Source organism: Zosterops lateralis, assembly GCF_965231275.1.
Source record: "Zosterops lateralis genome assembly, chromosome: 1".
Taxonomy (NCBI): Eukaryota; Metazoa; Chordata; class Aves; order Passeriformes; family Zosteropidae; genus Zosterops; species Zosterops lateralis.
This window is the reverse complement of record NC_139762.1, coordinates 38140343-38164479: the sequence shown is the minus strand read 5'-3', so window position 1 is coordinate 38164479 and position 24137 is coordinate 38140343. Positions and strand designations below refer to the sequence as shown.

General features: G+C 34.8%; 1 protein-coding gene across 1 annotated transcript in view; it reads right to left on the bottom strand.

The window, feature by feature from the left end:
* The window catches only part of KCNH8 (potassium voltage-gated channel subfamily H member 8), a gene marked incomplete at both ends in the record, with an annotated part of 177021 nt that overhangs the window by 10387 nt on the left and 142497 nt on the right, over positions 1–24137 (bottom strand). The window contains 5 exons of the mRNA XM_083867048.1: positions 1099–1175; positions 2219–2325; positions 6003–6358; positions 8091–8129; positions 22608–22822. Coding sequence (XP_083723174.1) covers positions 1099–1175; positions 2219–2325; positions 6003–6358; positions 8091–8129; positions 22608–22822 — 794 coding nt within the window. The remainder of the gene's footprint in view (positions 1–1098; positions 1176–2218; positions 2326–6002; positions 6359–8090; positions 8130–22607; positions 22823–24137) is intronic.

Sequence of the window (24137 nt, the reverse complement as noted above, 5' to 3'; positions counted from 1 at the left end):
GTTTTTCTTGAGTTCTTTGACCAAGTCTTATAAAAACCCATAGTTTTTCATGACCCATAGTCAGCAGGTCATAAGACTTTTGTTTGAACTCTGCAGTTTGACATATGAATGAAATGATGCAGTATAGTAACTAACCATGCATGCAGTCCTAGCTTAGGATATTTAAGTTATCTAACCAAGTGAAGCCTACTTAGGATGAAGGAGGTTTACAAACCCAATACAATGTAAGTGGGAAATAATAACTAGATTAAATGTACACAACAAAGAAGGAAAAATAAAAATAAAACTTGACATTTCTGGTAACCAAAAAGCTCAGGGATGAAGCGAAACAGTGTTTTAGGACTTATTTAAATGTTTCCTCCTGTGGAAGTATAGGGAATTGTATCTAATCTTTTCACACTGAAAACCAGTAGGCTGGGAACATATTTTAGTCTTGCAGTACAACTGTGAATTTAGTCTGATTCTTTAATCTTGCTAGCGGAAATACTGCCAGGGCTGTGTAAATGAAGCAGTTTAGCACTGAACATCTCCTTAGTGTTGGATTGATAATTGATTGCAGGTTTGAAGTTATTAAAAGGGAGGAATAGAAAGTGCCACTGAACATTGCCCCTGCATTCCTCAGGTCATATTGCCTGAGCAGGAAAAGATGAAGTTCTCTTTCATCCTAAGCAGAACACAGGTAAAGTGATTTGAATAATTTTATGTAAATTTGAATATGAATGGATTTGTATTTCTTTCAAGGAAACTCTCTAAAAGCATAACATGCATCAAGACACGAAAATTTGGGAGAAGGAACTTGAGGAAATACATGAGAGGAATGAGACAAATAGAGGCATACCCAGAAGAGACTAAATGCTAAATCCTCGCTTTGGTTTTAGCCCTAGCATATGACACAAAATTTTATGTAGTTTTCACGTAGAAAATTGATCTGACAATGAGTTAAAAGCCCCAAGCTTCCCTACATGTAGGAACCTCAGCCAGTTTTGTAAATTCATTTGTAACAAAATTATCATATTCCTGAGTTTTTTGAGTTTTCTCCAGCATTCCTTGAACCATTGTTAATATCCTTCAATCCCCACCCCCACAACATCTCGTTACCTCATTATTAAGCCTGCTGATCTGCTGTTTAGTCTCTTCTGCCTTGATAACAAGCACAGCAGCACCAATTTCAGCCTCTGAAAATAATTCAAATCCATGTAAATGAGTTTAATCACTTGGAAACAATAATACTGTTCTTGCACTTAACCAATGCTTTAAACTTAAACCTGTTTTGCAGTTTGCTGGAATGAAAATTAAACCATGTTTGGTGTTCATTGTATAATGTTTGAGAGAAGAGCAATTAATAAAGTCCATAGTGCTCTCTTCACTCTGGACCTGAAAGGAATGAAAATGACAACCCTGGTGCCATCCATATGACAGCTCAACACTTTTTAAATAGTTGTAAATATGACTAAACTTTAATTATTATTTTCCTGCTTGGCTTTAAGAGAAGCAATATATGTTCTAGTTGCCCCCATGATAAAGGTACTTAGCTGTGTGCGGACTGTTTACTTCTAAAAGAGGGGATGTTGGAAACAGTTCCTCTGTCTCCTTCTTTAATCTTTTTTTTCCCCCCATCTTGACAAGTTCCATTGCTTTGTGGTGCTACTTCATCAACCTTTTCAGGTTATAGGCCATTTAAGGCTTCCTAAACCCCTTGTTATTCAAGATGTTAACTCCTTTAAAAGTCAACATACTCCCTTTCACCTCCACTTCTCTAAATATCCTTAAAAATGTTAAGAGCCAGATTTAGACATGGCTCTTAATGAATTGGGTGTTTGTTGTTTCTTTCGGTTGAGTTTTTTTGTTTGTATTTTTTAATAGTTTTTTTTTAATTTTTATTTGTATTTTTTGTCAGTTTGTTTTGTTATTAGAATGTTTTTATGTTCAATTTTGTCCTTGTGTTTAGTACCTTCCATGATCAAAGGTTTGGGAGCATGAAAACCCAGTTCCCTCCAAAAACTGTTTTATCATGATTGTCTATTAGCAGGAAAACAACAAGTGATCTTTGGGACCTTGTACTTTTTACAATTGTGGCACTGAAATGGAACTGAGAGTACAAATATATATATGTTTATTCTATTTATGCCACTAGTGACGATAAAAGAAATAAAGAGGAGCAAAAAGCAGTTATGAAAACTGTTTTCTCTACAAAATGATTTTCCCAGGCAACGCTCACCTCCAGTTGTAGGAGATAACCTGGATTCCTGCCTGAGCTGATCAGAGCTAAAGTCAAAAGTTTGGCTTTCTTCATTATGGTTTCCATCCTCAATCCCATCGACAATTCTGTTGAGAAAAATTGGAGTAATGGAACAGTTTCATAAACATCATGTTCATAATTATGTTGTAAAAATTACTCCTAAAGGGCACACTTTTAAACAATGGTAAATTTTTCACAACATTAGGTTTAGAGAAAAACAAAATCTATTATGCTGGCATAACTTCTTGTGTGTCACTAAAAATTAAAATTACTGATAACGGAAGGAATGCGAGACCAAGTATAATTAACTGAAATTTCAAAATTTTCATGACTTTTGCAGCATATTCTGAGTTCAATCCAAAACTACATGGACTATAGTTTGCTTTTCATATCTGCAGTAATCTGTTGCTATTCTTTCTTCTGCACAACCTAAAGAGGTTTCACTCTGCTCTTGTGAAGCTAAAATCTCCCTGCACATAATCAGGCTCTTATATTAGGTTTACTCAGGCAGAGCCTAACGCTGAACATAATATCTTTATGAAAATATCTTTGTAAACTTCAGTCAAAAGTGTCATTTCTATGCAAATAGTTATTCCAAATTTCTTTAAAATGAACTAGCTCAAGCAGGGAAATCTTGTTTGCAAATTTCATATAGAAAGATGTGCAGACTAGATCTGCAGTGTCCCAGTTACATTAATAATAGTATTGGATCTGACTACTAGAAAAGGTATTTTCCCCAGTTATTTCTACCCATGCATAGTAGTTATCTCCAATTTGCAATTTCAAGAAAGCCAAAGAAAAAAAAAAAAAAGAAGCAGTATTTTTTACAATAATCAGGTTCTGCATGCAAAGAATAAAAAAACAGTATTGGTAGGATCACAACAGAGTATTAAAAATTTATAATTATGAATATTTTCTGTTCTCAGTTAAAATAAATTGTGCTATAAAGACAACTACTTTGAAGTTAATGGAAGAGAATCATACAGCTTCCAGTTGACTGATATGAAGCATCAATTTCTTGTTTTGTCCGGGAAAAAATTTCATAATCTAACAGTAGACAGACAAGTTAAAAATGAATCTGGAAGGACTAAGATAGAAAGTTCATAATCTCTCAGTCATTGGGGATAAATTTGTGATGATGGAAATTAGACTTTTCTAATAATATCTATCTAAAAAATTTTCTAAAATATCTAATAAAGATATTTTCAGGAAAACTTATTGACTGGAAATGCCTGGAGAAAAAAAGAACAGACAACACAGAGATATCTGTGATGTATTTGGCTTGAAAGATCAATGTAACTCAGACCTCTGTCATTTAGCCTCACAGCTTCAAAAGGCAAATTTTAAACACCAATATCACTTTTGTAGAGGTTTCTAATTATATAAAATGCTAACATTTTAATTGCTTTTAAAACACACAGGAGAAAGCTTACTCAGATGTGACTTGGAGTTTATAGATGCTATGTTCTTTATAGTGTTTAAAGATTCAGATTAAAAGGAAATTATGTTAGCAAAAATGCCTTGTTGTGGAATGCCAGGCTTCTGTGTGGGAAATACGTGATGTGCAATATGTTTATTCATATACAATTGTGGCTGGGGAATCACATAACCTGGTAAATTGAAAACATGAGGGGACAAAGGCAACTGGTAAGCCTCACCCCTCTCTGAATCAGCTATTGTACAGCCCTGAATTTTCTCCTGAAGACAGAAAACTCCCCTCCAGAAGCAAAAAAAGTCAGAAAATACTAAAATGTGACCTCTTCTGTCCAGTTGCTTAGAGCTAGAGTACACTCCTGCGTGTGGGTCTGAGGAGATTCAATTAAATAAATGCCTCCTCCTAGGGCTGCCTGTATTATCACTAACATTTTCTTCCTTTTCATGCTCTTCCACTTAATAGGCAGTACCCAAAAAGCAATTGGGAAGACTGGGGCTCTGTTCTAGAAATTACAATTCTAGCTTCTGTTCCTTGCACCAAGAGCTCTTTGAATATTTGACCCAGTCTCTGGGCTTTCTTGCTTTCACTGTGGAGCACAAAGAAAGAACCTGAAGTACCTGTAAAAAATTCTAGTTAGTTTCCTCTAGGAAATATCCACAGCAGAATTTTCTTAAGAAACTGTGGTTATACACCTCAGAACAGCACTGACTGGATATTTCAACCAGAGTCTTGGCTTTCCCTTAGCTTCCTTTGCCAACACCAAATATAAATGAGGATTTTAATTAAGGTCTTATTTTCTCCTTAATGCTTACAATGAAACACTTAAAGCTATTTTTTAAAGCGGTATTAACTCGTCAGTTTAAGTATTCTAATAATATAAGCCCATTCTAGGGGATAACATGAAAACGTTTTGTTTGGAAAAAAAAGGGCTGAAAAATATGCAACTTGGGGCAGTCTTCCAGCCTATTAACAGGATTAGTCTGCAGTTATAAAATTATGAATGGAAACAGGAAATAATATATTTAAACATAATTTTCCATATTTCCTTTTGCAGCCTTGGGTGCCAATGTCTGGCTGCCTAAGTTCACAGCAATAATGAGCAAGACTACATTTCAGCAGAAAATATAAAAAGTAGCTTTTCCCTGAATTTTACCACTTATTATATGAATGATAATGACCTTTACTTATAGCTGACTGAACCAAATTCATATGAGATCTAGGGAACAAATGAGAAAGTATCACATAGTGTTATGGTTGGCATAGTGGCGTTTTGTCAAAGGCTGGACTCGATCTTGGAGGTATTTTCCAACCTAAATGATTCTCTGATTTCTATGATTTTATGACAAAACTAAAATTGTTTTGTATCCTGCTACTATTTGAAATGTGTCTGTACCAATAAAATATATTATGAGGGTGAAATATAATCTTCCATGACCTTTTTATGATTGCATTTCTAGGGACTGGTGCTTTGACAGAGTTAAATAATGCTCAAGCTGTGGCTGTTTCACATTTACAATGGCAAGTTCCTGAAACTTCCACGCTGCCTCTAATGAATAAAGCAAGTCCTTGGACATGTAAACCACATGACAAAACTTGAACTGGAAGATGAACTACTGCATCTCCTTGTATGTATGTATGTGATTTCCCTAGAGAACTGGTCCTAAAACTAGGATTGCACTGCAGCAATCTGGAAACAAGTTACACAAATCACTTGTAAGTAGTGTATAAATAAAAAATTGAACTATTTTAAATTGCACACTAGTAATACCTCAATAAATGGTATTGATTTTTTTTATGTCAAAAGACAGAGCAAAACAGATTTGCTAAACTCTGTATAACTTTCATTATCAGATTTCCTGTGTCTAATTAAAAAAACCCTCTAAATATGTTCCAAAATTGCTTGGCAATTGTTTTCCACTATAGTTCTCTACTCCAGTAATTTTTTTGTATTTTCATGGCTATGCTATATTTTCATCTACTTACTTCCTAAATTTTTGTATCTCTGGTGGACTCAGAATGTTTCATAGTGCTATTGTTGGAATGAATATTATAGACAAAATGATTCCATAGGGCCAGACTATTTAAATAACCCTTTTTGCAGTTGCTAATTTTTTTTACTGCCCTTTTTATGGGCAAAAATACTTTAGTTTGCAATAAAAGTCTAAAGTCATAACATTCTGCATACTGTGCAATGGTTCCTACAGTAATGTGGGATGAACAGAAGTATAAACTTTTCTTTAAAAGTTTACAATAACTCTTATATTGTCAAAATCATATTTTTAAAAGGAGTTAATGATAGAGAAGAAAATGACCATTCATAACTATTACCTTGGGCTCAGATCTGGTGGGCCACTGGTGGTTAGTGCTGACAGGTACAATTTAAGGTTTTTCTCTTTCCTCCTGGAGTAGTAATGGAGCTCTGTTTCATGTTTGGCTCTTGAGGGGTTTGAGCTGCAAGCGCGGATGGGGGAATGAAAGGGCACAGTTCCTGAGGCCAGCTGCTTCAAGTTTCTCCCTAGGTGGCTTTTACTGCTTGTAGCCTTCTTCTGCTGAGAGCTATTTGTGCTTCGTGTATCAATTGTTGAAAGGGTGCTGCTTTCTTCTTCTCCCTCCTCTTCCTCATCTTCATCTTCCACAATTGAAGAGAGTCTCTTCTTTATATTTCCATTTCCCTTGAGTTCTGTCTAAAATAACAAATGATATATACTAGCGTAAAATTCAGAGCCTGATGTTGCAGAAACACATTTTTTTCTGGTCATTCTGGAACAAATCCAGATCTAACACAGCTTTCATTTTTCCTTAGAAAGAGTTCTTTTGGAGCTCATCTATAGCCTCAGCTATGGCTATGCGTGCAGACAGAAGAAAAATACAAACAAATTACAAAGGGTCACTCATGACATGGTCAGCAATCTCGCTGCAATATGTTTTGTTACCAAGAAAGAGAACATGGCTAGTTCTTAACAAGCCATTTGCCATATGTACACTTGATAAGATTAATTTTGTTTAGCTGAGGCATTATTTCTTGAATGTTATGATACGAGAATCTTGGTGCTCTACAGAAAATATCTGAGGCTGGTAATTCAAATAATACCACTTTTTCATATGGAACATTTTATAATGTATAGATGTCATTTACAGCAGTGCAGCTCAAGCCCAATGGTCTCTGTGTCCTTAATTTTTGTAGCTGAAGTAATTGCTAGGATGCTAGACAGACTTTCCAGCTCACTCAAAATGTAATTAATGCACCAATAGTGTGACAGTCCCAGCTTCAGAACTAAGTCATCAGAAAGCAGAGCTACATCTGGTTTTGAAAAACATGCAATTTAGATGTTTGATGTTGGAACCATGGAAATTTAGATGCAACATAGACCTGGGTTCTGTAGTTTATGTACTAATCAAACCACAACGCAGGAGATCAATGTTATTTTTTCATGGTAACAAAGTACGTTGATCATGAGTGCCAACACATGCCAACATAGACAGGATCAGACATTAATTCAGAAATAGTTCCATTTATTCCCATGGAATAAATTCCACGACTTACTGTATTGGTAGTAGGTGAATGGCCTAAGGCAGACTCAGGTTCCAGGTCAAATTAACAAACCAAATACAACTTCATGTTTTCAGAGTTGTTGTTTCTAATTTTTTTTTTTTTTTTTTTTTTTTACAGGCTACTCATCTTAATCAAGCTTGATTAAGGCACTGTTAGCTTTAGATAGAAAACCTCAGATAACCCTGCATAGTCAGATTTCTCACATTCAGGCCAAGTCAGATTGGCTGGGTGGAAATACAGATTTGGGGAATTTATCCAAATATTCTAAGCCCCTATTAAAATCTGTCTAAATCTTTTGCAGCATAGGTTTAATTTTGTTGTGTGTTACAGCACACTTTAATTGAATGTATGCCTTTCTCTTGGTATATGTTGACAGATTTAGTGAACTGGGAACTTTTCATTTGAGGTATATATGAAGAGGTAAGAATTCTAAATTGTGTCAGAAGGCATGTCTTTATAAAATAGAAAAGCCTTGTTGTCAACTGTAGCAGTCATTCAAAGGCTGTCATGATGATCAAATTGTACAGGACCTGGCACTGATACTGCCTGTACTCTATAGAGAATGAGTGTTACCCATATTCAAAACTTTGGCTTGGGTAGCTATGTATTTCTGTAGCCAAAAATGTAGTTGCTATAAGAGGATATTCAAATTTAGCACCTGGGAAAAAAAGATCAGAAGCTGTTACTCATAAAATGGGCAGTGGCAGGACAATCTGCAGGATGCTGTTCAAATTCTCATTCTGAAAAAACTGAAATCTGTTTTTGAGAAGGAAAGGAAGGAGTTTTCAAGCTTTGTTCTGGTTATAATTATGTGAATGTGAATGAAAGTGAAGCTTTGCATAGTTAAAATGTGATCAACATACCTGGGATAGTGTAGGCTTGTTGGATAATTTTGATATTACCTGAAAAAAACAAACCATAAAGGTAGGAAATATGTACATCTGCACAGTTTGGCTTCCAACAGGATATGAATATCTAAACCAAAACATTTATGTCAATACAAGAAAAGACACTCATGATAAAATGGCAATATTAAATTAAATGGTGACATAACACTGAACTAAGGATAATCCTTGCAAACAGATGCTGTGGGAGAAAAAACTTGTTTCATCCTAAATAAAAAGGATTTCTACTTTAATAAAAATGTAGATCAAGACTCCAAACCTGTGAATAAGTGTAGATGTGTGAAAGCATGCCTGATAGGTTTCAGTGCTGGTTTGATGGAAAATCAGGAACAAATGCTCTACTTTGGCCCTGCTTAGCTTTGGCTCCTGTGCCAGCCTAGTCTGTGAAAATGAACTAAGTATTTCCAGCATCTCTGAGGAATTTTCCAAAGCAGTGGTGGGACTGAAGCAAGTAGGAGCAAGGTAGCCCTTAGGGGGAGGTGTCTAACCTATCCAAGGCCATAATACTTTCTTTTCTTGAATTACACAGAGGGCAAAACAAAAAAAAAGAAAAGGAAGAAGAAAACATTATGCAACTTTCAAGTGTAACTAATTCTAAAAAAATCCACTGGAACTGCTGAGTAATATCTGTTGGGAAAATTCTGCTGTTTATTTGAATGTCCACATCTTGACCATGAGCAGGTCTCTGGCAGTCTATATACTGTATTTAGATGGATATTTTAGTCTGCCAGGTAAAATTTTGAGAAATTATTTTCAGCTCTCCTAAACCCACATATCAAGGCAAAAAAGGCTTACCCATCAGTCAATTTATTTTTCTCTAAACATAGATACAAGTTAGGTATATCTGAAAGTAATTTGGATTTTTCAGTTTGTTTAACAAAAGTCTTCAGAACTCCTAGATATTCAAATTTTAGGCACAGATTTGAAAATAATAATTGCGTGTAGTTTTTTTGTGGTTTGTTTTTTTGTTGTTTTGTTGGTGGGGTTGGTTTGTTTGTTTGTTTTGGTTTGGTTTTTTTGTTCCAAGTCTTTCAGGTTAACCTAGAAACTGTTTTGTAGTGAGGGTACTAGTAGTGGTATAATATACAAATACAGAATATTTAAGTTTTCATAAGCAGAAATCCTACTGCATGACAGCCAAGCCAGTAGCAGGTGTATCATTAAATGTAGCAATAACACTCTAATAACTGCAAAACAGAGCAACCTACTGCAATAATTAGGCAATGTAAACAAAATAACTGCTGTGTTCTTACTGAGTTCGATAAAGTACTAGGTGTTATTAGCAGAGGATGAGATGTCAGATACTGAAATCTCACAAGCTGCATTGTAACCTACACCATTTGAAGAATCAGTATTTTTTTCAAGATTCAGGATGAGAGGAAACTAGAAATGTGCTAAAATATTAAAGTCAGAATTAGGAAATACTACTGGGCTGATTTGCATGTATTTTTAAAATATTAGTTTAAAATTTTGCCCTAAATTTTGGGGCATCAGTTTGCTTGGCTTGTAGGCATGGGTACAGTAGGAATGTTAAACAGCAGACTTAATTAAAATTCCAGGCAAATCCCAACTATTAGCAGCTTCACAAAAAACATCTCAGAAAGTATGCATTTTTCTGCTGAAGGCTTTAGCATTGATTTATCATTCATAATTCATAACATGGGTGAAGATTTCCCTCACTTTTTGTTTTAATGTTGTTTTTTCCCCCACCTGAATACATGTTAATCCTGACTGTGCATCTTGAAAACATAAACTAAGAAATTGTTGTGTGGGTTTTAAGCTGCATGACCGGTTGCTAGCACTGTGCCCTTGCTTTTGGACCTCCCCACTGCTCCTCAGCACAGGCGCCACAGCCACCTATTGATCCCTTTCTGCTACCCTGGCTTGATCACTGCAGCAGGTGGAAACTGGCTGCACAGCAAATGGGGTCAGTGGCAGCACTGTGCTGCCTTGTGACCTTCCCAAGAGAAGGGTAAAGGAGTTTTTGAAGGCAGATTGCTTTTTGCAAGGAGGGGAGGGAGCGTTCTCAGGAGGCCATGGAACAGAAAAGAAGGGTAAATACGAACACAGAGCACGTGATGTGAGAAGCTGCCTATCAGACTTCTGTTTCCCCAAACTAGCTCCTTTAACCCACTGGGGACTATTTCAGTCTAAAAATATTGATATTTTTAAATAAACTATGGACCTATAAGCTATCTTTTACATAAGCACAAAATCTGCAGTAAGGAACACTGTAATTGCTTCTGTATAAATACACTGCACACATACTTACTGCTTCTACCATTGCACAGCCTGTCCTGCACACACAACAGGGACTTGGGCTTTATGACTTAATAGCTGAAAGTTGGCAAAAGACACCAATCTGTGCCCAGAGAGAATTCTCAAGGATTTTGCTTCTAAACTTGTTCCAGCACCTCCTCTCTTTCTTTCCCCTCAGTCTCAAAGAGAAAAGATGGACAAGAATTTGAAAAAGCCAAAGTGCAGTAAATTAAAAGTCCTCATTATGTACATATCTTTATTTTTGTAAAAATGTGGTAGCAGAGTAAATAATTAGGAGATGTTGCCCTAGTTTCAAGACACTAAAACCTTTTATTTAGGGCACACTAATGCAGTCTTCTGTAAAATGCTCTATTTTTTCCTTATGCAAAGAGTGTGCTGAATACCTCATATGCCTGCCTTTTAAAAGAAGTACAGGTCTTAAAGGATAAGGACTGATAAAAGAAAACACACAGATATTTAACTTACTATGCATTGAAAAAAACCCAGAAAGATTGATGTTAGCATGAGTTATGTGAAATACTGTCAAAGAGTCTAATTAAATTTTTGATTTCATCCCTGGTGAAACCAGCTATTAAATTTAATTTTACATGAGAAAACAATAATAGATCATGTACCAAAAGCAGACTCATTTAAAATTCTTCCATGTATGGAATCAAAAATATATAATCTTCCAATTTTTTAATATCTTAATGCACAGATTTAAAAAATTCCATAATCCTTAACATTGTTTATTAGAAGCAAAATAAGAATGTTTTTCTGCAGCTGAAAACACTAGTGGTTTGCTGTTGAAAGCCAGTGATCTGAAATTTTTTCAGTGTCAAGAGGCAGCAGTCATTTATAAAGAATCTCTATCAGGAACTGTGGCCAACCCAGGTAATTAGCTGTACAATAATTCAAGATGAATTCTAATGATAAAACCCTGAAAAAAAAATATAGAGAAATTGGAGGCTAATACATTTTATGTCCAGTCAGTAAGTTTGCATACTGGGGCTCAATAGACTGTTACCAGTGTTTGCTGGTCTGATTCTTGTTGCCTTCACAAAAAGTAAGACTAAAAAAATAGAAACATAATTTCACTTATTTTCTTGTAATCTTTGATACTAAAGTACATTAATAATTCTTTATGTTGAGGAGTCAAAAGGATAAAATACATTTTCAGGAAAGGATTTGAAATCAAACTGAAGTATTAATGTTCTTAGTCAGCGTTTGGAAATGGGGAAAAACCCTTTTAGGAGCACTGGAAATGTGGGAAAAAAACCCAAGAATGAATGCCAGATGTCCTATTCTTTACAAATTTACCGTATGGTAATGGAAAAGATACAAGTACATAACAAGAAATTATTGACTGCTGCAAAACTTAATGCCTCACGTGTGCTCAGGCCTCCATTTTTGGTAATAAAAAAATTTTTAATGAAATATCACAAGTCTTCTAAATCACAAAAGACTCAATCACTCACAAAGAGCTTGTTAGATATAATTGTTTCATGCTGAGCAATTTGCCGTCCACGGACCCTTTGTATTTTTTCTTGTTTAGTTTTTCTTTTTAAGACCTTCTATTGTTCATTGGCTTGTTCCTGTCTTTTCTCAGGGTTATTCTTATCGCTCATCCTTGCTTAATGGACAGATAAAGAAAGAGTATTTTGTGGAAGCAGATGTTGTACAGCATTCTCTGATCCTTCTTACAATATAGAGTACATTGAGTTAGCAGCAAAAGTTGAACAGCAGATCTGTCGCTGGTATTTTGTCCTAGGGAGACAGTAACTGTGAATTGCCATGAGCTCTGCAATCTCCTGTTAAGTTGCTGTCCTGAATGTTTTGTTTCTTTGTAATTAACTTGTGAAGTTGGTACAAATGTTCTGTAACTGGCTGCTTGTGGATAACTTTTGGATAGTTTTTTTTTTTTTTTTTTTTTTTTTTTTTTTTTTTTTGTAGATGAATACTTTCTTGGATGCAAAATTCTCACATGAGCTTTTATATTTGGTATTAAAAAATATGTTTTCCTATATTTCTTTAAAACTTAATGTTAACCTCACTGCATGCATTAATTTTTTTAAAAAAGTTATGCTTTAATTGTTTCATTAGCAACACAGGTTGTATTGCATTTCTTGTTAAAAAGATATTTCAGGAACAATATTTGATGTCTCTGTCATTTGTGCCACATTAAGAAAAAATAAATGGGAAATGTGGATGGTATAATTAGTAATTTTTACTTTGAATATGCTTACATACCTCTACCCTACCCCAAAGCAGGAGAAGAAATTAGGATCTCAACTGCTCTGAAAATGTATCTTTCATAGTAAGCCTGTACCAGTAAGTATTTTAAATAAAATAAAATAAAATTAAAGAACAATGTATCAATAAGATGAAAAGAAGACAAAAGGAGGAATTGTTAAAATAGACAATAGACCTGGCACTGACTGTACTGTCTGGCAGGTTGTATTTTTGGAAGAGCTTTCAGATTACTGCAGAAAAAGGATACAGTGGAAAAAGGTTTTTAATACTCCTGCAGTTTTGATTACAGTCAAATAATGACTTATATAATAGTAACTGCAATAAAGGCTAACACCTTTCAAACCAATAAAACTTATATGCTTAACTTCAAGCAGCTCTAAGGTTTTGAACAGGCTCATAAATATTTGCATGATTGGCCCTTGATTAATAATCAATTAGACTCCTCAGTCTGAAGCTGTAGATACTGTGAAGGAGTTGTGTTTGGATTGTTAGCTTTATCTTTAAATGAAATTTCATACTAGTATTTATGTAAATATCTATATCTATATATCTATATCTATATCTAAATATATATCTAACTTCAGAGAAGCTCTTGAAAAGGAAAGAGGGGGACAATGAAGTGGATATTGAAGAATATTCTCCAGTTAAATTTATTATTGCCAATTGTTTATTTCTACATATTCCCAATGTTGGCCAGGTGTTTTTTTAGCACTCACAGGACAAATGAGTGGGATGAGTGCTAGTAAGTGCCTCCCTGAGGTCAGCACTATATCCATGGAGAATTTTAAAGAAAATTTCTTGAATTGTTTGAAGTAGCACAACATAAAACCAAACATGGTCATAGAAATCCAGGGTCAATTTTGGACAATGATGGAATGAGCAGTGACGATACTGTGATTAGCAATGGAATCTGTCTTTGAACACTTACTATCTATGCAGTACTGCACTGTACATACAGTATATATGTGTAAAATGTATGTGTATATTTATTATTACAATCATGTTATTATTTACAACATCATTGAAAATTTTCACTGGTGTGGTAAATAATAACATGATTGTAATCATATAATATATGTCTTGAGAATCAAATCTATTTTCAGCATAGCTGTGTTTGCACTTATGTAGGCAGGTTTTGAAGCTCTGGTTTTGCTGGGTCAAAGTATAGAAGATTAAAAAGAAAAATATGCAGATATATTATTTTTGATATCAATAAAAACTAACTGCATCTGTACATAAATATTTTTTGATTTTACATGCTTTCATATCTTTGAGCAGAGTGGTGGGTGTAGATGATCCTCAGAGGTCCTTTCCAAGCTCTGCTATTCTACTCCTCTATGATGTGTTTAAAGAGAAGTTGCACCAAAAACATTACCATATCAATAAAACTGAGAACACACACTTGTATCACTGTAAAATGCCAGTTTCACACAAATTGCACAGATTATAGACAGTTTTCTCAAGGACCAGACTACATTTAGTTTCGCACATTTCAGCATGTGTCCTGAGGTTACAATGACTCTGCAAGTCGTGTAGAAACTTCATCACATAAACCACTCTGACATGAACATTATATATCAAGGTAGTCTATACCCTCAGAACTAATGTTTTTATAGAAGACATTGTGGTACTACCATTTCCTTCATTAATTAGTCCTATATTACCAAGAATAATAAAAGGACAAGCTATTGTAAAAGCATTCCTAAATTTAAGGTCCCCAACAGCTAAGTGCCATATCAATACAAAATAAAAGGAATAATGAAAAAAAAAAAATCAATCCACTCTCCAAATTGATATAATTTTAAAGTTTAGCTATATTAGGATTAATTATATTTTCCAATTTTTACAGTGCGGAGACAAAGATAATATTAATATTGTAAAAGTTATATTATCATGTTCCCCAAGGCACATTGAAACATATTGGAAAAAAGTTATCCCATAGCATGCCTGTCTAATTAAAGTAGAAATATGGTTGGATTCTAAGGCCATACTCTGAAAGCTGGGAGCTTTTCCTGTCTAAAATTCTATTTGACACAGTGTTTTATACCCTCCTCATACAACAGTCTAAAAACATCAATAAGCTGCTTTGCTAGACTAGATTTTTTTCAATGTATTGCCCTTGGGTTAAGCTTTATAATCTGATGCAGAATGTAATAATCCCAGGAAGTGAAATGAATGGGAATGGAGACTGTTAAAAAAGACTCAATAGCTAAAATTAGAAGTAAAATTTTATCACTTTTTAAAACATGTTAATTCTAGTTACCATGAATTTTTTTTTAGTATTTTTCAAGAAAGTGCTAAGGTCTACTTACGAAAATCTTTTAATAAGTAACGTAAAGCTTTTAATAAATAAAGTAAAGCTCATAATTCCTGTCTCTTAATCCATTCACAAAAGTAAGAGTTGGAATTTGGGTATGGATCACAGATATAGTCCCAAACTAATATAAATAGGTTAATTTTCTCCTCTTTGTCCTTTTCCGTATCTTTTGTGATTCACCCTTACAGTGAATTGTCCACTTTTTTTAGATGTAAAATGGGAAAGATTTATACAAATACAACAACAAATGAAAAAAATATTATTGGATAAGATTACATAATTGTTCAAATAAGTTGTGGTGGGATGAATCTTCTAACTGGAAAATGACCACAAATCAGAAGAAAAAATTACTAGAGACAAAACCAGACAATGTAGGTGTCTGTGCTATTATTTTCAAAAATATTAGAATAACTGAAGACTACAGGAATGAAACAGGAGATTACTAGTGAAAAAAGATTTTTTGGGTAAAGGTATTAGGAAAGAAAATAAAAAAGCAAACGAGTCTATCTTTTTTTGAGTTACAAGTTTCCTTGTTGCATTATTTCTCAGCAGCCTACCATATTGAAGAATACATTAGAAACACAACAGTGAGGTGATTATCTTGACGGTTACTGGGAGATAGAGATGGCTCAGAGGCATCACACACCAGGGTCACCAGTAACTGCTAGTAAACAAGATTTATGAGCTACCAGGCTACAAAAAAAGGCATCAGACCTGGCCTACACTACAGCTCCAGGTCAGCCTTGCTCCCATAGTAAGTGAAGCAGTTAATTTTCAGGCTGAGGGTCTGCAGGAAGGACTGACTGTAGCCCTGCACAGGGAGGAAGCTATTGCAGCAGATTTCCTTGTTTGAAACCAGCATCCAACCTAACAGCCAAAGACCCACCAAAACATGCTTACTGTCATGAGTATGGGTGGGAGACCTGTGAAATATCTGGCAGAGAGCTGTTGGACAGAGCCCATTCCCAAAATACAGCTCATCCTTTTAATATCAAATTGAAGTCTAAAACAAGTGAATTTACTGCTCTGATTTTGTTTTTGCCAGTGCTCATGTCCATGTACAGCTGCATGATTTGTTCCATAGAAGAAATTTGATCTGTGTAAATGACATTGTGCCAGTGCTGTCTTGTTCATCAATAGAGTAACATTTTTTGTGAAGAGGAAAAGAGAGAAAGAGAGAGAGAAAGAGAAAGAGAGAGAGAGAGAGTGAAGAAGGGAAAAATATTCCAGATCGTCCCAGAAGTATAAATGAAAACTCTGAGTAGCCTGTAAAATGTGAGAGCCCTGAGTTATATTTGACAGCAACCCTAATTGGAGAGTAGTCCACACACAGAGGCAGGTAAGAGACCTACTCCAATGAACATATCAGGAATCAAATTTAATTATATGTTACCAGTTTTAAAATTAGTTTTGCTTTTGACAGTATGAGGAGCACCTTCATTCCTACGCTATAATCACTGAGAAGTTGAGAAGTTTATAGACTCCACTTCATATCAAGAAGTATAAAGGAAAAATTAATAAATGATGTCTTTTGGGCAGAAGCAGTGGCTGTTTAGCCATCAGTCACTTAGGGCTTTTACCAGAAGTAGAGCAAAGGGAATCATGTGTATATGGAATAAAGAGAAAGATCATAAACCGTTGGTTCACACTTTAAAAATTATTTTAGTTGTTTTTTGGAGTTTGTTTTTTTTTTTTAATAATCATAGAGATAAGGTACTAGACTTCCACTTTAGGTGATTTATTCAATTCTATATTCTACCTGTTGTAATAATTCTTGTATAAAAACACAAAAACTGCCACTGATTGGTGTCTTTTTCTGCAAGCTTTATACTTACTGACAATAAGCCCCAGTTACACCTGCAATAATAGTACATGATCCTCTGCCAGACAAGCTACTGACAAAGATGGGTGCTTAATATGCTCTAAGAATATTTAAAAATTAAAAGTTTTCCTCAAAGTTATCCAGCTCTACTGTTAAAGTTGGACTGGTTGAGTTTTTTAAGGTAAACCACTTCATTTTACACAGCTGCTGGATGGTGTGACAAAACCATCTCCTCTATTGAAAAGCTGGTTGGAACTATTTTGGAAATGTTCTGTGAAAATTACTTATTATTGAAAATATTTTTCGACTTGTGATTACCCTACAGCATGCAAGATGAACTATGATCTAGGCTGGAGTAGAGGAACAGTGACTAAGTATGGCAGTGCAGTAAGAACTGATTTGGAAATTAATTTTTTCAATGTATGAATTTTATTATAAGCACATAGGTGATACCCATGAAATAAGATTTTTTTTTCTTTGAAAGTTAAACTCATCAATAAACTGTGACTGAAGTTTCTCTCAGCTTTTCTTATCTTATGAAACTTGCCAAGATTAAAAGCAAGTTAGAAAAAAAGCTTATTTTTTCCTTAATATTTATAGGGTAGCAAATAGGATAAGTTATTTGCTTCTTTAAAGTGAAATACTATTTACTATGCAGACAATCAATGCATTAAAAAATCAGAAATTTCACACTATTTTCATTGCTGATTCATAATAGGTAATCAAATATGTAATAGTGTTATTGCTATATTGGAAAGCAACATTCATAAATTCAAATGACCTATAGTAGAAGTCTAGATCTAGAGAAAGCATGACTAAAGAAATAAGAATGAATGCATGTCAAATATGTAACCCACTAGCTGAAAACCAAACAGTGTCAAGGTGAGATTTAATCTGAATTTTGCACTTACATTCAAAATATATTTTGCTATTCATTTTCTGACTACAAGGGCAATGCCAACAGTTAGAACAAAGGAAGATAAAAGTCTTCAAATAAGCAGTTAAAATGGCATGAAGAGGAATTACTTACATGCTTTTAAAATACTTACTTAAGGCTTAGCTAGAACAAACCAGACAGCTCAGTATGTTTTAGATTAGAATTTGTAGACGTTTTTCTTCCCAAGCTGTGCCCTCTATTGTATGCTCCAGAGCTTAGAGCTACTTTCACCTTTACAAACAATTGATTTGTTCTGCTGTCAGATTTTCCAGTAGAAAATGAGGTGCATCCCTTGTAATTTTTTAGATATTGCTAATAACAACCTGAGCTTTATTATATTAAAAATTCCTCACAAGTCAGTCATTAAAATTTAATAAATTCTAAACACCTCTTCAAAGGACAAGAATTAATCCCTATTTTGTCAGACAATGCCTTTCAGAGGGAAGATGGGCGGAGATCCTTTGGTTTTATTGTTTCTTTGTTGCTAGATTGCCTTTTTAAATGTGCTTATCTATTTATTTATTTTATTAGCAAGGAGAATGGCTAAGATGCAGTAAGATTCCATGTTCCCCACTGGAGAAGAAATCTACCACATTTTCATGAAACCTTGGCATTGTATTTCATTTACACTGTGATGCACTGATGGAATCAATCCTTCCTTGTGTCTCACAAACTGAGAGATTTCATTTTAAAGAACAGCTGCTTTTTTTGGGAGAGGGGAACCAGAACACTATAGGAGCCAGAACACTACTTTTAAGTCCTCAAAAGGAAAAGTAGATTCTTTTTAGTTGCAAGTCCTATCTACAAACAAAGATTTTTGACTCCTCAGGAATATAACCTCTTCTTTTTGAAAATGACTCACATTGATAGAGCTTTAGTGAGACAAAGATTGTGCCTGCATGTGCCTTGACTTCCTTTGGGAATTAATTATAACTTAACAGTATAGGTGTCAAGAAGGCTTCTTGTTCTTTTTATCGATGCGACTCTTAACAGCCTGTGGTTTGATTTTTGGATAGTTCTTGTGGTCCAATTTTGTTGTTGCTGTTTGGGTGGGGGTTTTTTTTGTTTGTTTTTGTTTGTTTGTTTTGTTTGTTTTGTTTTAATCTAAATTATGTTGTCTACACTGTAAATTCTGCATGGACATAAGAAATAATCAGAAAACAATAAGATCTCACAGAACCTACAAAGATATTGTCCAAACATTTACTTACTCTGAGTTCTTCATAGGATAATTCAGAGTTAGAAACAGCTGCTTCTGCATTTACTCTCTAAATGCATCAAATAACACCTTTTCCAGGGCTGGTGGATAACAAAATAAATTTCAGTGTCTTTCATATTAATGTATGTGTATAGGTGTATCCACATATGTTTTAAGAACCTACTTCTGAGTGCTCAGTTTTATCAAATCAGATATGGGACACTCTCACTGCCTAGTACATATGCAATCTGTAATTCATAGTGAAAAATTATACAGAGAGGGTGAGGCACATGTCAAAATCTGTGTCACTCAGCAAACTATTTCCTTACTATGACAACATAGTCACAGACCTAGAAAAATTGATTGAAATGGCTGAATGGTTTTAATGTCACAGCTCCAGGTACCAGAAAAAAATTAGTATTTTCTAACTGTCCTTAAATATTTGAATACGTCTGCAAACACAGTTATTGGTTTATTGATCAAAAAGGAACAAAGAAAGCATGGGGCAGAATATGCAAAATCAACAGAAGTCTTCTCCTAAGTCAAATCTTACTGTGATGAAAATGTATGAAAAGATGAGAAAGTAGCACTGCCAGTGTGGTTGAAAACACATTAATGGTTTTAATAATAATTCAGTTAGCAATTCCTAGCTTAAGAGTTATCACAAGGAATCATTCGAACTGTCTCTGATTTTGTGTCTGTTTTTCTTCCTTTTACTCATTAGAGCCTGAAATAGTCATCTGCTCCTATACTTAAAATCTGGGCTTTTCTTCCAATATTGCTAAACAATGCTTTCAATCAGTCTATAACCAGACAGCTACAGTTTCTACTTGTTACTAGGAAACCTGGTTGCATCTCCTTTTACTGAGAAGAGACACAACTGTGGAAATCCTTGAGCCTTTTCCGCAGTTATACCTTACTTAGAGTTTAGTGCAGATGAAGCACATCATTTTATATCCTTGCAAATGAACCAAGAAAACAAATTTGAAACGTTTCCTTTTAGTGTATGTAGGTACAGAAGAAACGTAACCTAGTGCCAAGTATCTGATTTTGGAGAAGGAGAAGGACACTACAGATGATTTCTGACCTTTTTTGTCCACATGCTTCTAATTCAGTTCAAATCTCTGATTCAATTTTAATTAGCACAATGAAAGTGGAAAGGAGATAATGAACCACCAGGACTAAATTCTTATTCATTCTCAGTTTTTAATGCTGGCTTAAAGTTTTAATAAATCTTCAACGTACAGTAGATTTTGTGGACTTTGCCTGAAAATGCAATAACATTTTAGCTCAAGACTGAAAAAGAGTTCACAAGTCATAGTAGGGAAATTCATGTTATTTCATCCTACAGTTCACCTGACCCTAAATACTGCTGGTGATTAATTTTGAGAAGTATTAAATTCACATTCAGCTACAGATTTACAGTAATTTAAAACATCCAAGAAAAAGAAAGTAAGAAACAGACTTATTCAAATGAATAGGCCTACTGTTTAACATGGAAAAGTTCTCCAAATCCAAAAATTCTATAAAGCTGCAGAAGTCACAGATACTCTTGAAAGTAAAATCTCCCTATATAAAGGAGAGGGAATCCAGTTACAGTGACCTAGCTGACAAACTCTGCCATAACACCATTCCCAAATGCTGTATTAAGAAAAACAAAACCAAAGAGAAGCAAGAAGTCATATCAACATTCCCACAAACTGTACATCTGAAAATGTTCTTCTTACTTTTCTCTGAGAGTAACCATCAGATAACTCCAATTATTTCTGTTTGCAAGTATTTTCCAGCTGAAGCAGAGACAGGGTAGTTTTTTGCCAAAGTAAAGTGAGTGGTTGACCAGTCACAATTGCTACTGATAGATAGATATCTGTCATAAATATCTGTCCTCATTTGTTGAACCCTGTTTTTGTGGTGGTACAGTTTTTGGCTGCCTTATTTGTGCTGTTTATCCTTATTGATAAGTAAAATGGTTTGAAAAGAAATGAGATGTTCTACTGCAAGAGAAATAGTAGCAGACAGCAGAGGATGTAAGCAAAAGTAACACCCATAATCTGTCTTGGATTCTGTTTATCCCCTGCGATACCGAATGCTACTTCATATCAGGATATTTTTTCCTTTAATTTTAAGGTAACAGATTATACCATGAAAATATAGCATACATAAAAAATGCTCTAAGTATTTTCTACTTTAAAGCAGAAAAATTACTTGGATGTGACCCACATTACTTTAAACCCCATCCTCCTCAGAGAGCCTGAGAAACACCTTCAAGACTGCTGTAGGCTTGCTCTCAGCACAATCTGTACATCGCCCAGCTGACTTTAATTGGGAAGAGTTGTCCCTGAATTTATAAAAACTGAATGCAGCTGAGAGGGTAATCCTTAGATTTGTCACCATACAGAAAAGCATGAAGCAACATATTGTGAGGATTCATCAAATTCCATGACAAGACTGTAGTGGGGAATGCAATCATCTTCAAACTCTATCTTTACATGGAGTTTTACTCCTTTTCAGATCAAACATTCCTCCCCAAGGGAAATGTGTTATACAAACTAATCACCAGGCTCTCAGAACAGCTGTGTACTCTCAGCTGCTGTTTTCAGCAGCAGGAAGTTTGGAGACATTTCAAGAGACAAACAAATGAGATATCCTGGTTATTTTCCTCTCCAGAAGTACACACTTGTATATGGACTCCTTTCTGCTGCACTGGTTTAATGGAGTGTTGCTGTGGAAACACTGGCACCAAAGTACACCTAATAGGAAGCTATGTAGAAAAATAAGCCCATATATCAAACTCATTGGAGTTTTTCACTGAGAAGTACTTTGGTGCACTCTTCCTTGGCATTATATTTGTCCTGTCTTGAGAGTATCCCAGTGAAAATTCATCTTTTTCCAAAGTTACTTCTGTCTATGTTAGGGGAAGCACAAAACAAAGACAACCATCTGAACTGTTAAACACCAACTTGAAAGTTTGGCTATGACTGTCTTTGAGCATTCACATGATAAAGTCAGAAAAAAGAAAGATGTCATAAAAGCTTCTCACTATTAAAATCCAAATATGCATATTTTCTATATAATATCAGTGAAAGAGTACTGAGTGAGTGTACTGAAGCCCTTCAGCAGTGTTTTATTTGGAATTTCTTCTTGCTTTGTTTTAGTTTGGAGTTTTTGTTTGTTTTTGCCTTTTTTTCTTTTTCAAGAGAAAGTACTCATTTTAGTGGAAAAGCACATTTTAATTGCAATGTATGAGAAACAACTGTTTTTCATTTTCAGTGTGTGTGATGACATTCTTAACTAAAAGTGATAACCAATGATGTATGAAATGAATGTTCATTAGGCTGGCACATGAGCTTCTAGAAAAGGTATGGCTAAAAACCTTTATTTGGACACACAGTTTACATAACTATGAACTATTTTTAGACATACCCAAAAAAATAGTAATTTTTTTTTCTCATGGATGATGTTTGTTATGAAAAATGAGAAGCAGAGAGGCTGTTCAATATTCATGATCTGACCAACTGATAAAAAAATTCATGTAGGTAATATCTGAATTATCAAGCAAATGGAATCAGCAGTTCCTTTAACATAATTTGTGAATTATTCCTTTATTGTGACAAAATTTAAGAAATGACTAAGGTATGAGAAACACCTGAAAGATTACAATAACTGCAGAGACCTTTAAAGATACTTACATCACTTTCATGGCCTTCTCTTAGATTGTAAGTGAGATCATGCTGAATGTCTTCAACAAATTTGTGAGCATACTCTGGGTAAAGGTCAAGCACTTCAAAGAGACCTTTGAGTATAATACATTGGAGGTCACAGTATGTTAGAGCTTTAACATCTGCGTTTGTTTTAATAACTTGATCCCTAATTGATAGGTTTGCTCCAATTAGATCTCCTTTACCTAAAAGAGAACACAAAAATAATTATCTTCAAAGGATTAATCCTTTACTTCTATTTTGAATCATAAAGCTGTTTAATATAATTGCTACCCCTGAACATTGTTACAAATGCCTTGTTTAATTAATAACACACTAAAGGATCATATACTAATTTTTTCTCCTTTTTCTGCAGGTGCAAACTTATCCACAATTAATTGGAGGTACAAAAACTGATTTCCAGACAGGTAACTGGCTGATTTAAGGGAGCAATAAAGTAAATAAGTATAAAATGAAGATTTACACTAGTAGCTAATAGCAGGTGCAATTATTTTTTATAAAGCTGTTGTCAGGCGTTTTTGTGGGTGTCTTGAAACATGAAGGTGTTTAGGTAGTATTTTAGCATTTCTGTTGAGAAGAAAAAATGTGTTAAGAAGGAATTCTTTTGCTGTTTGTTTGTTTGCTTGCTTTTTTTCATTTATGGGCAAGACTGTCTTAGAATTCTGCTTGTATTAAAAACTTCAATTTACCATTTATTGAGGAGCACAAAGATTTTACAATTAAAAGCTTCCACAAACATCTGATCTGAGGTATAAATTCCAAAGTGGAGTCATTGAACCAGAGGTTTTCCCCAGAAGTTAAAGCAGATGGTCCTCGTTAAAGACTTGGACAGTGCGATGGAGTGCATTCTCAGCAAGTCATGGGCAATGCCAAACTGGGGGAATTGGTTGATATGCTGAAGGATGAAGCTGCTTATTTAGGGGGAGCTCAATGAAAGACAAAATTGCTGTTAGGAACACCATGAAGTTCAACAAAACCAAATGTCAAGTCCTGTACCTGGGATGAAAACCCTCCCTACAGCAGTATGGACTTGGAACTGACCAGCTGGACAGCAGGCTTTGCAGGAAAGGCCCTGGAGGTCCTTGTGGAAAAGCCAACAGCAAAGAAGTTCAAGGACCTCCTGTGCAGCATTAGCAAGAGTGGAGCCACCAAGTCCCAGGAAATTACTCTTTCCCTCTATATTTGTCATACCTCATCTGGAGCAGTGTGTCCAGTTTTGGGCTTCCCATTACAAGACAGAATATTGACATATTAGATTAAGTCCAAAAAATGCTACCAAGAATCAGGAACTAAAGAGTATAGTTTATGAGAAAAGGCTGAAAACACGGGGTATTGCTCCATCTTACGAAGAGAAGACAAAGGAAGGATGTTATTACTGTCTTCAACAGTCCAGCAGAAAGTTGTAGAGAAAACAGAGTAAAACTTCTCTTCAGAATGCACAGGGCAACGTGATGTACTGGGCACAGGGTGTAACAAATAAAATTCTCATTATAAATCAGG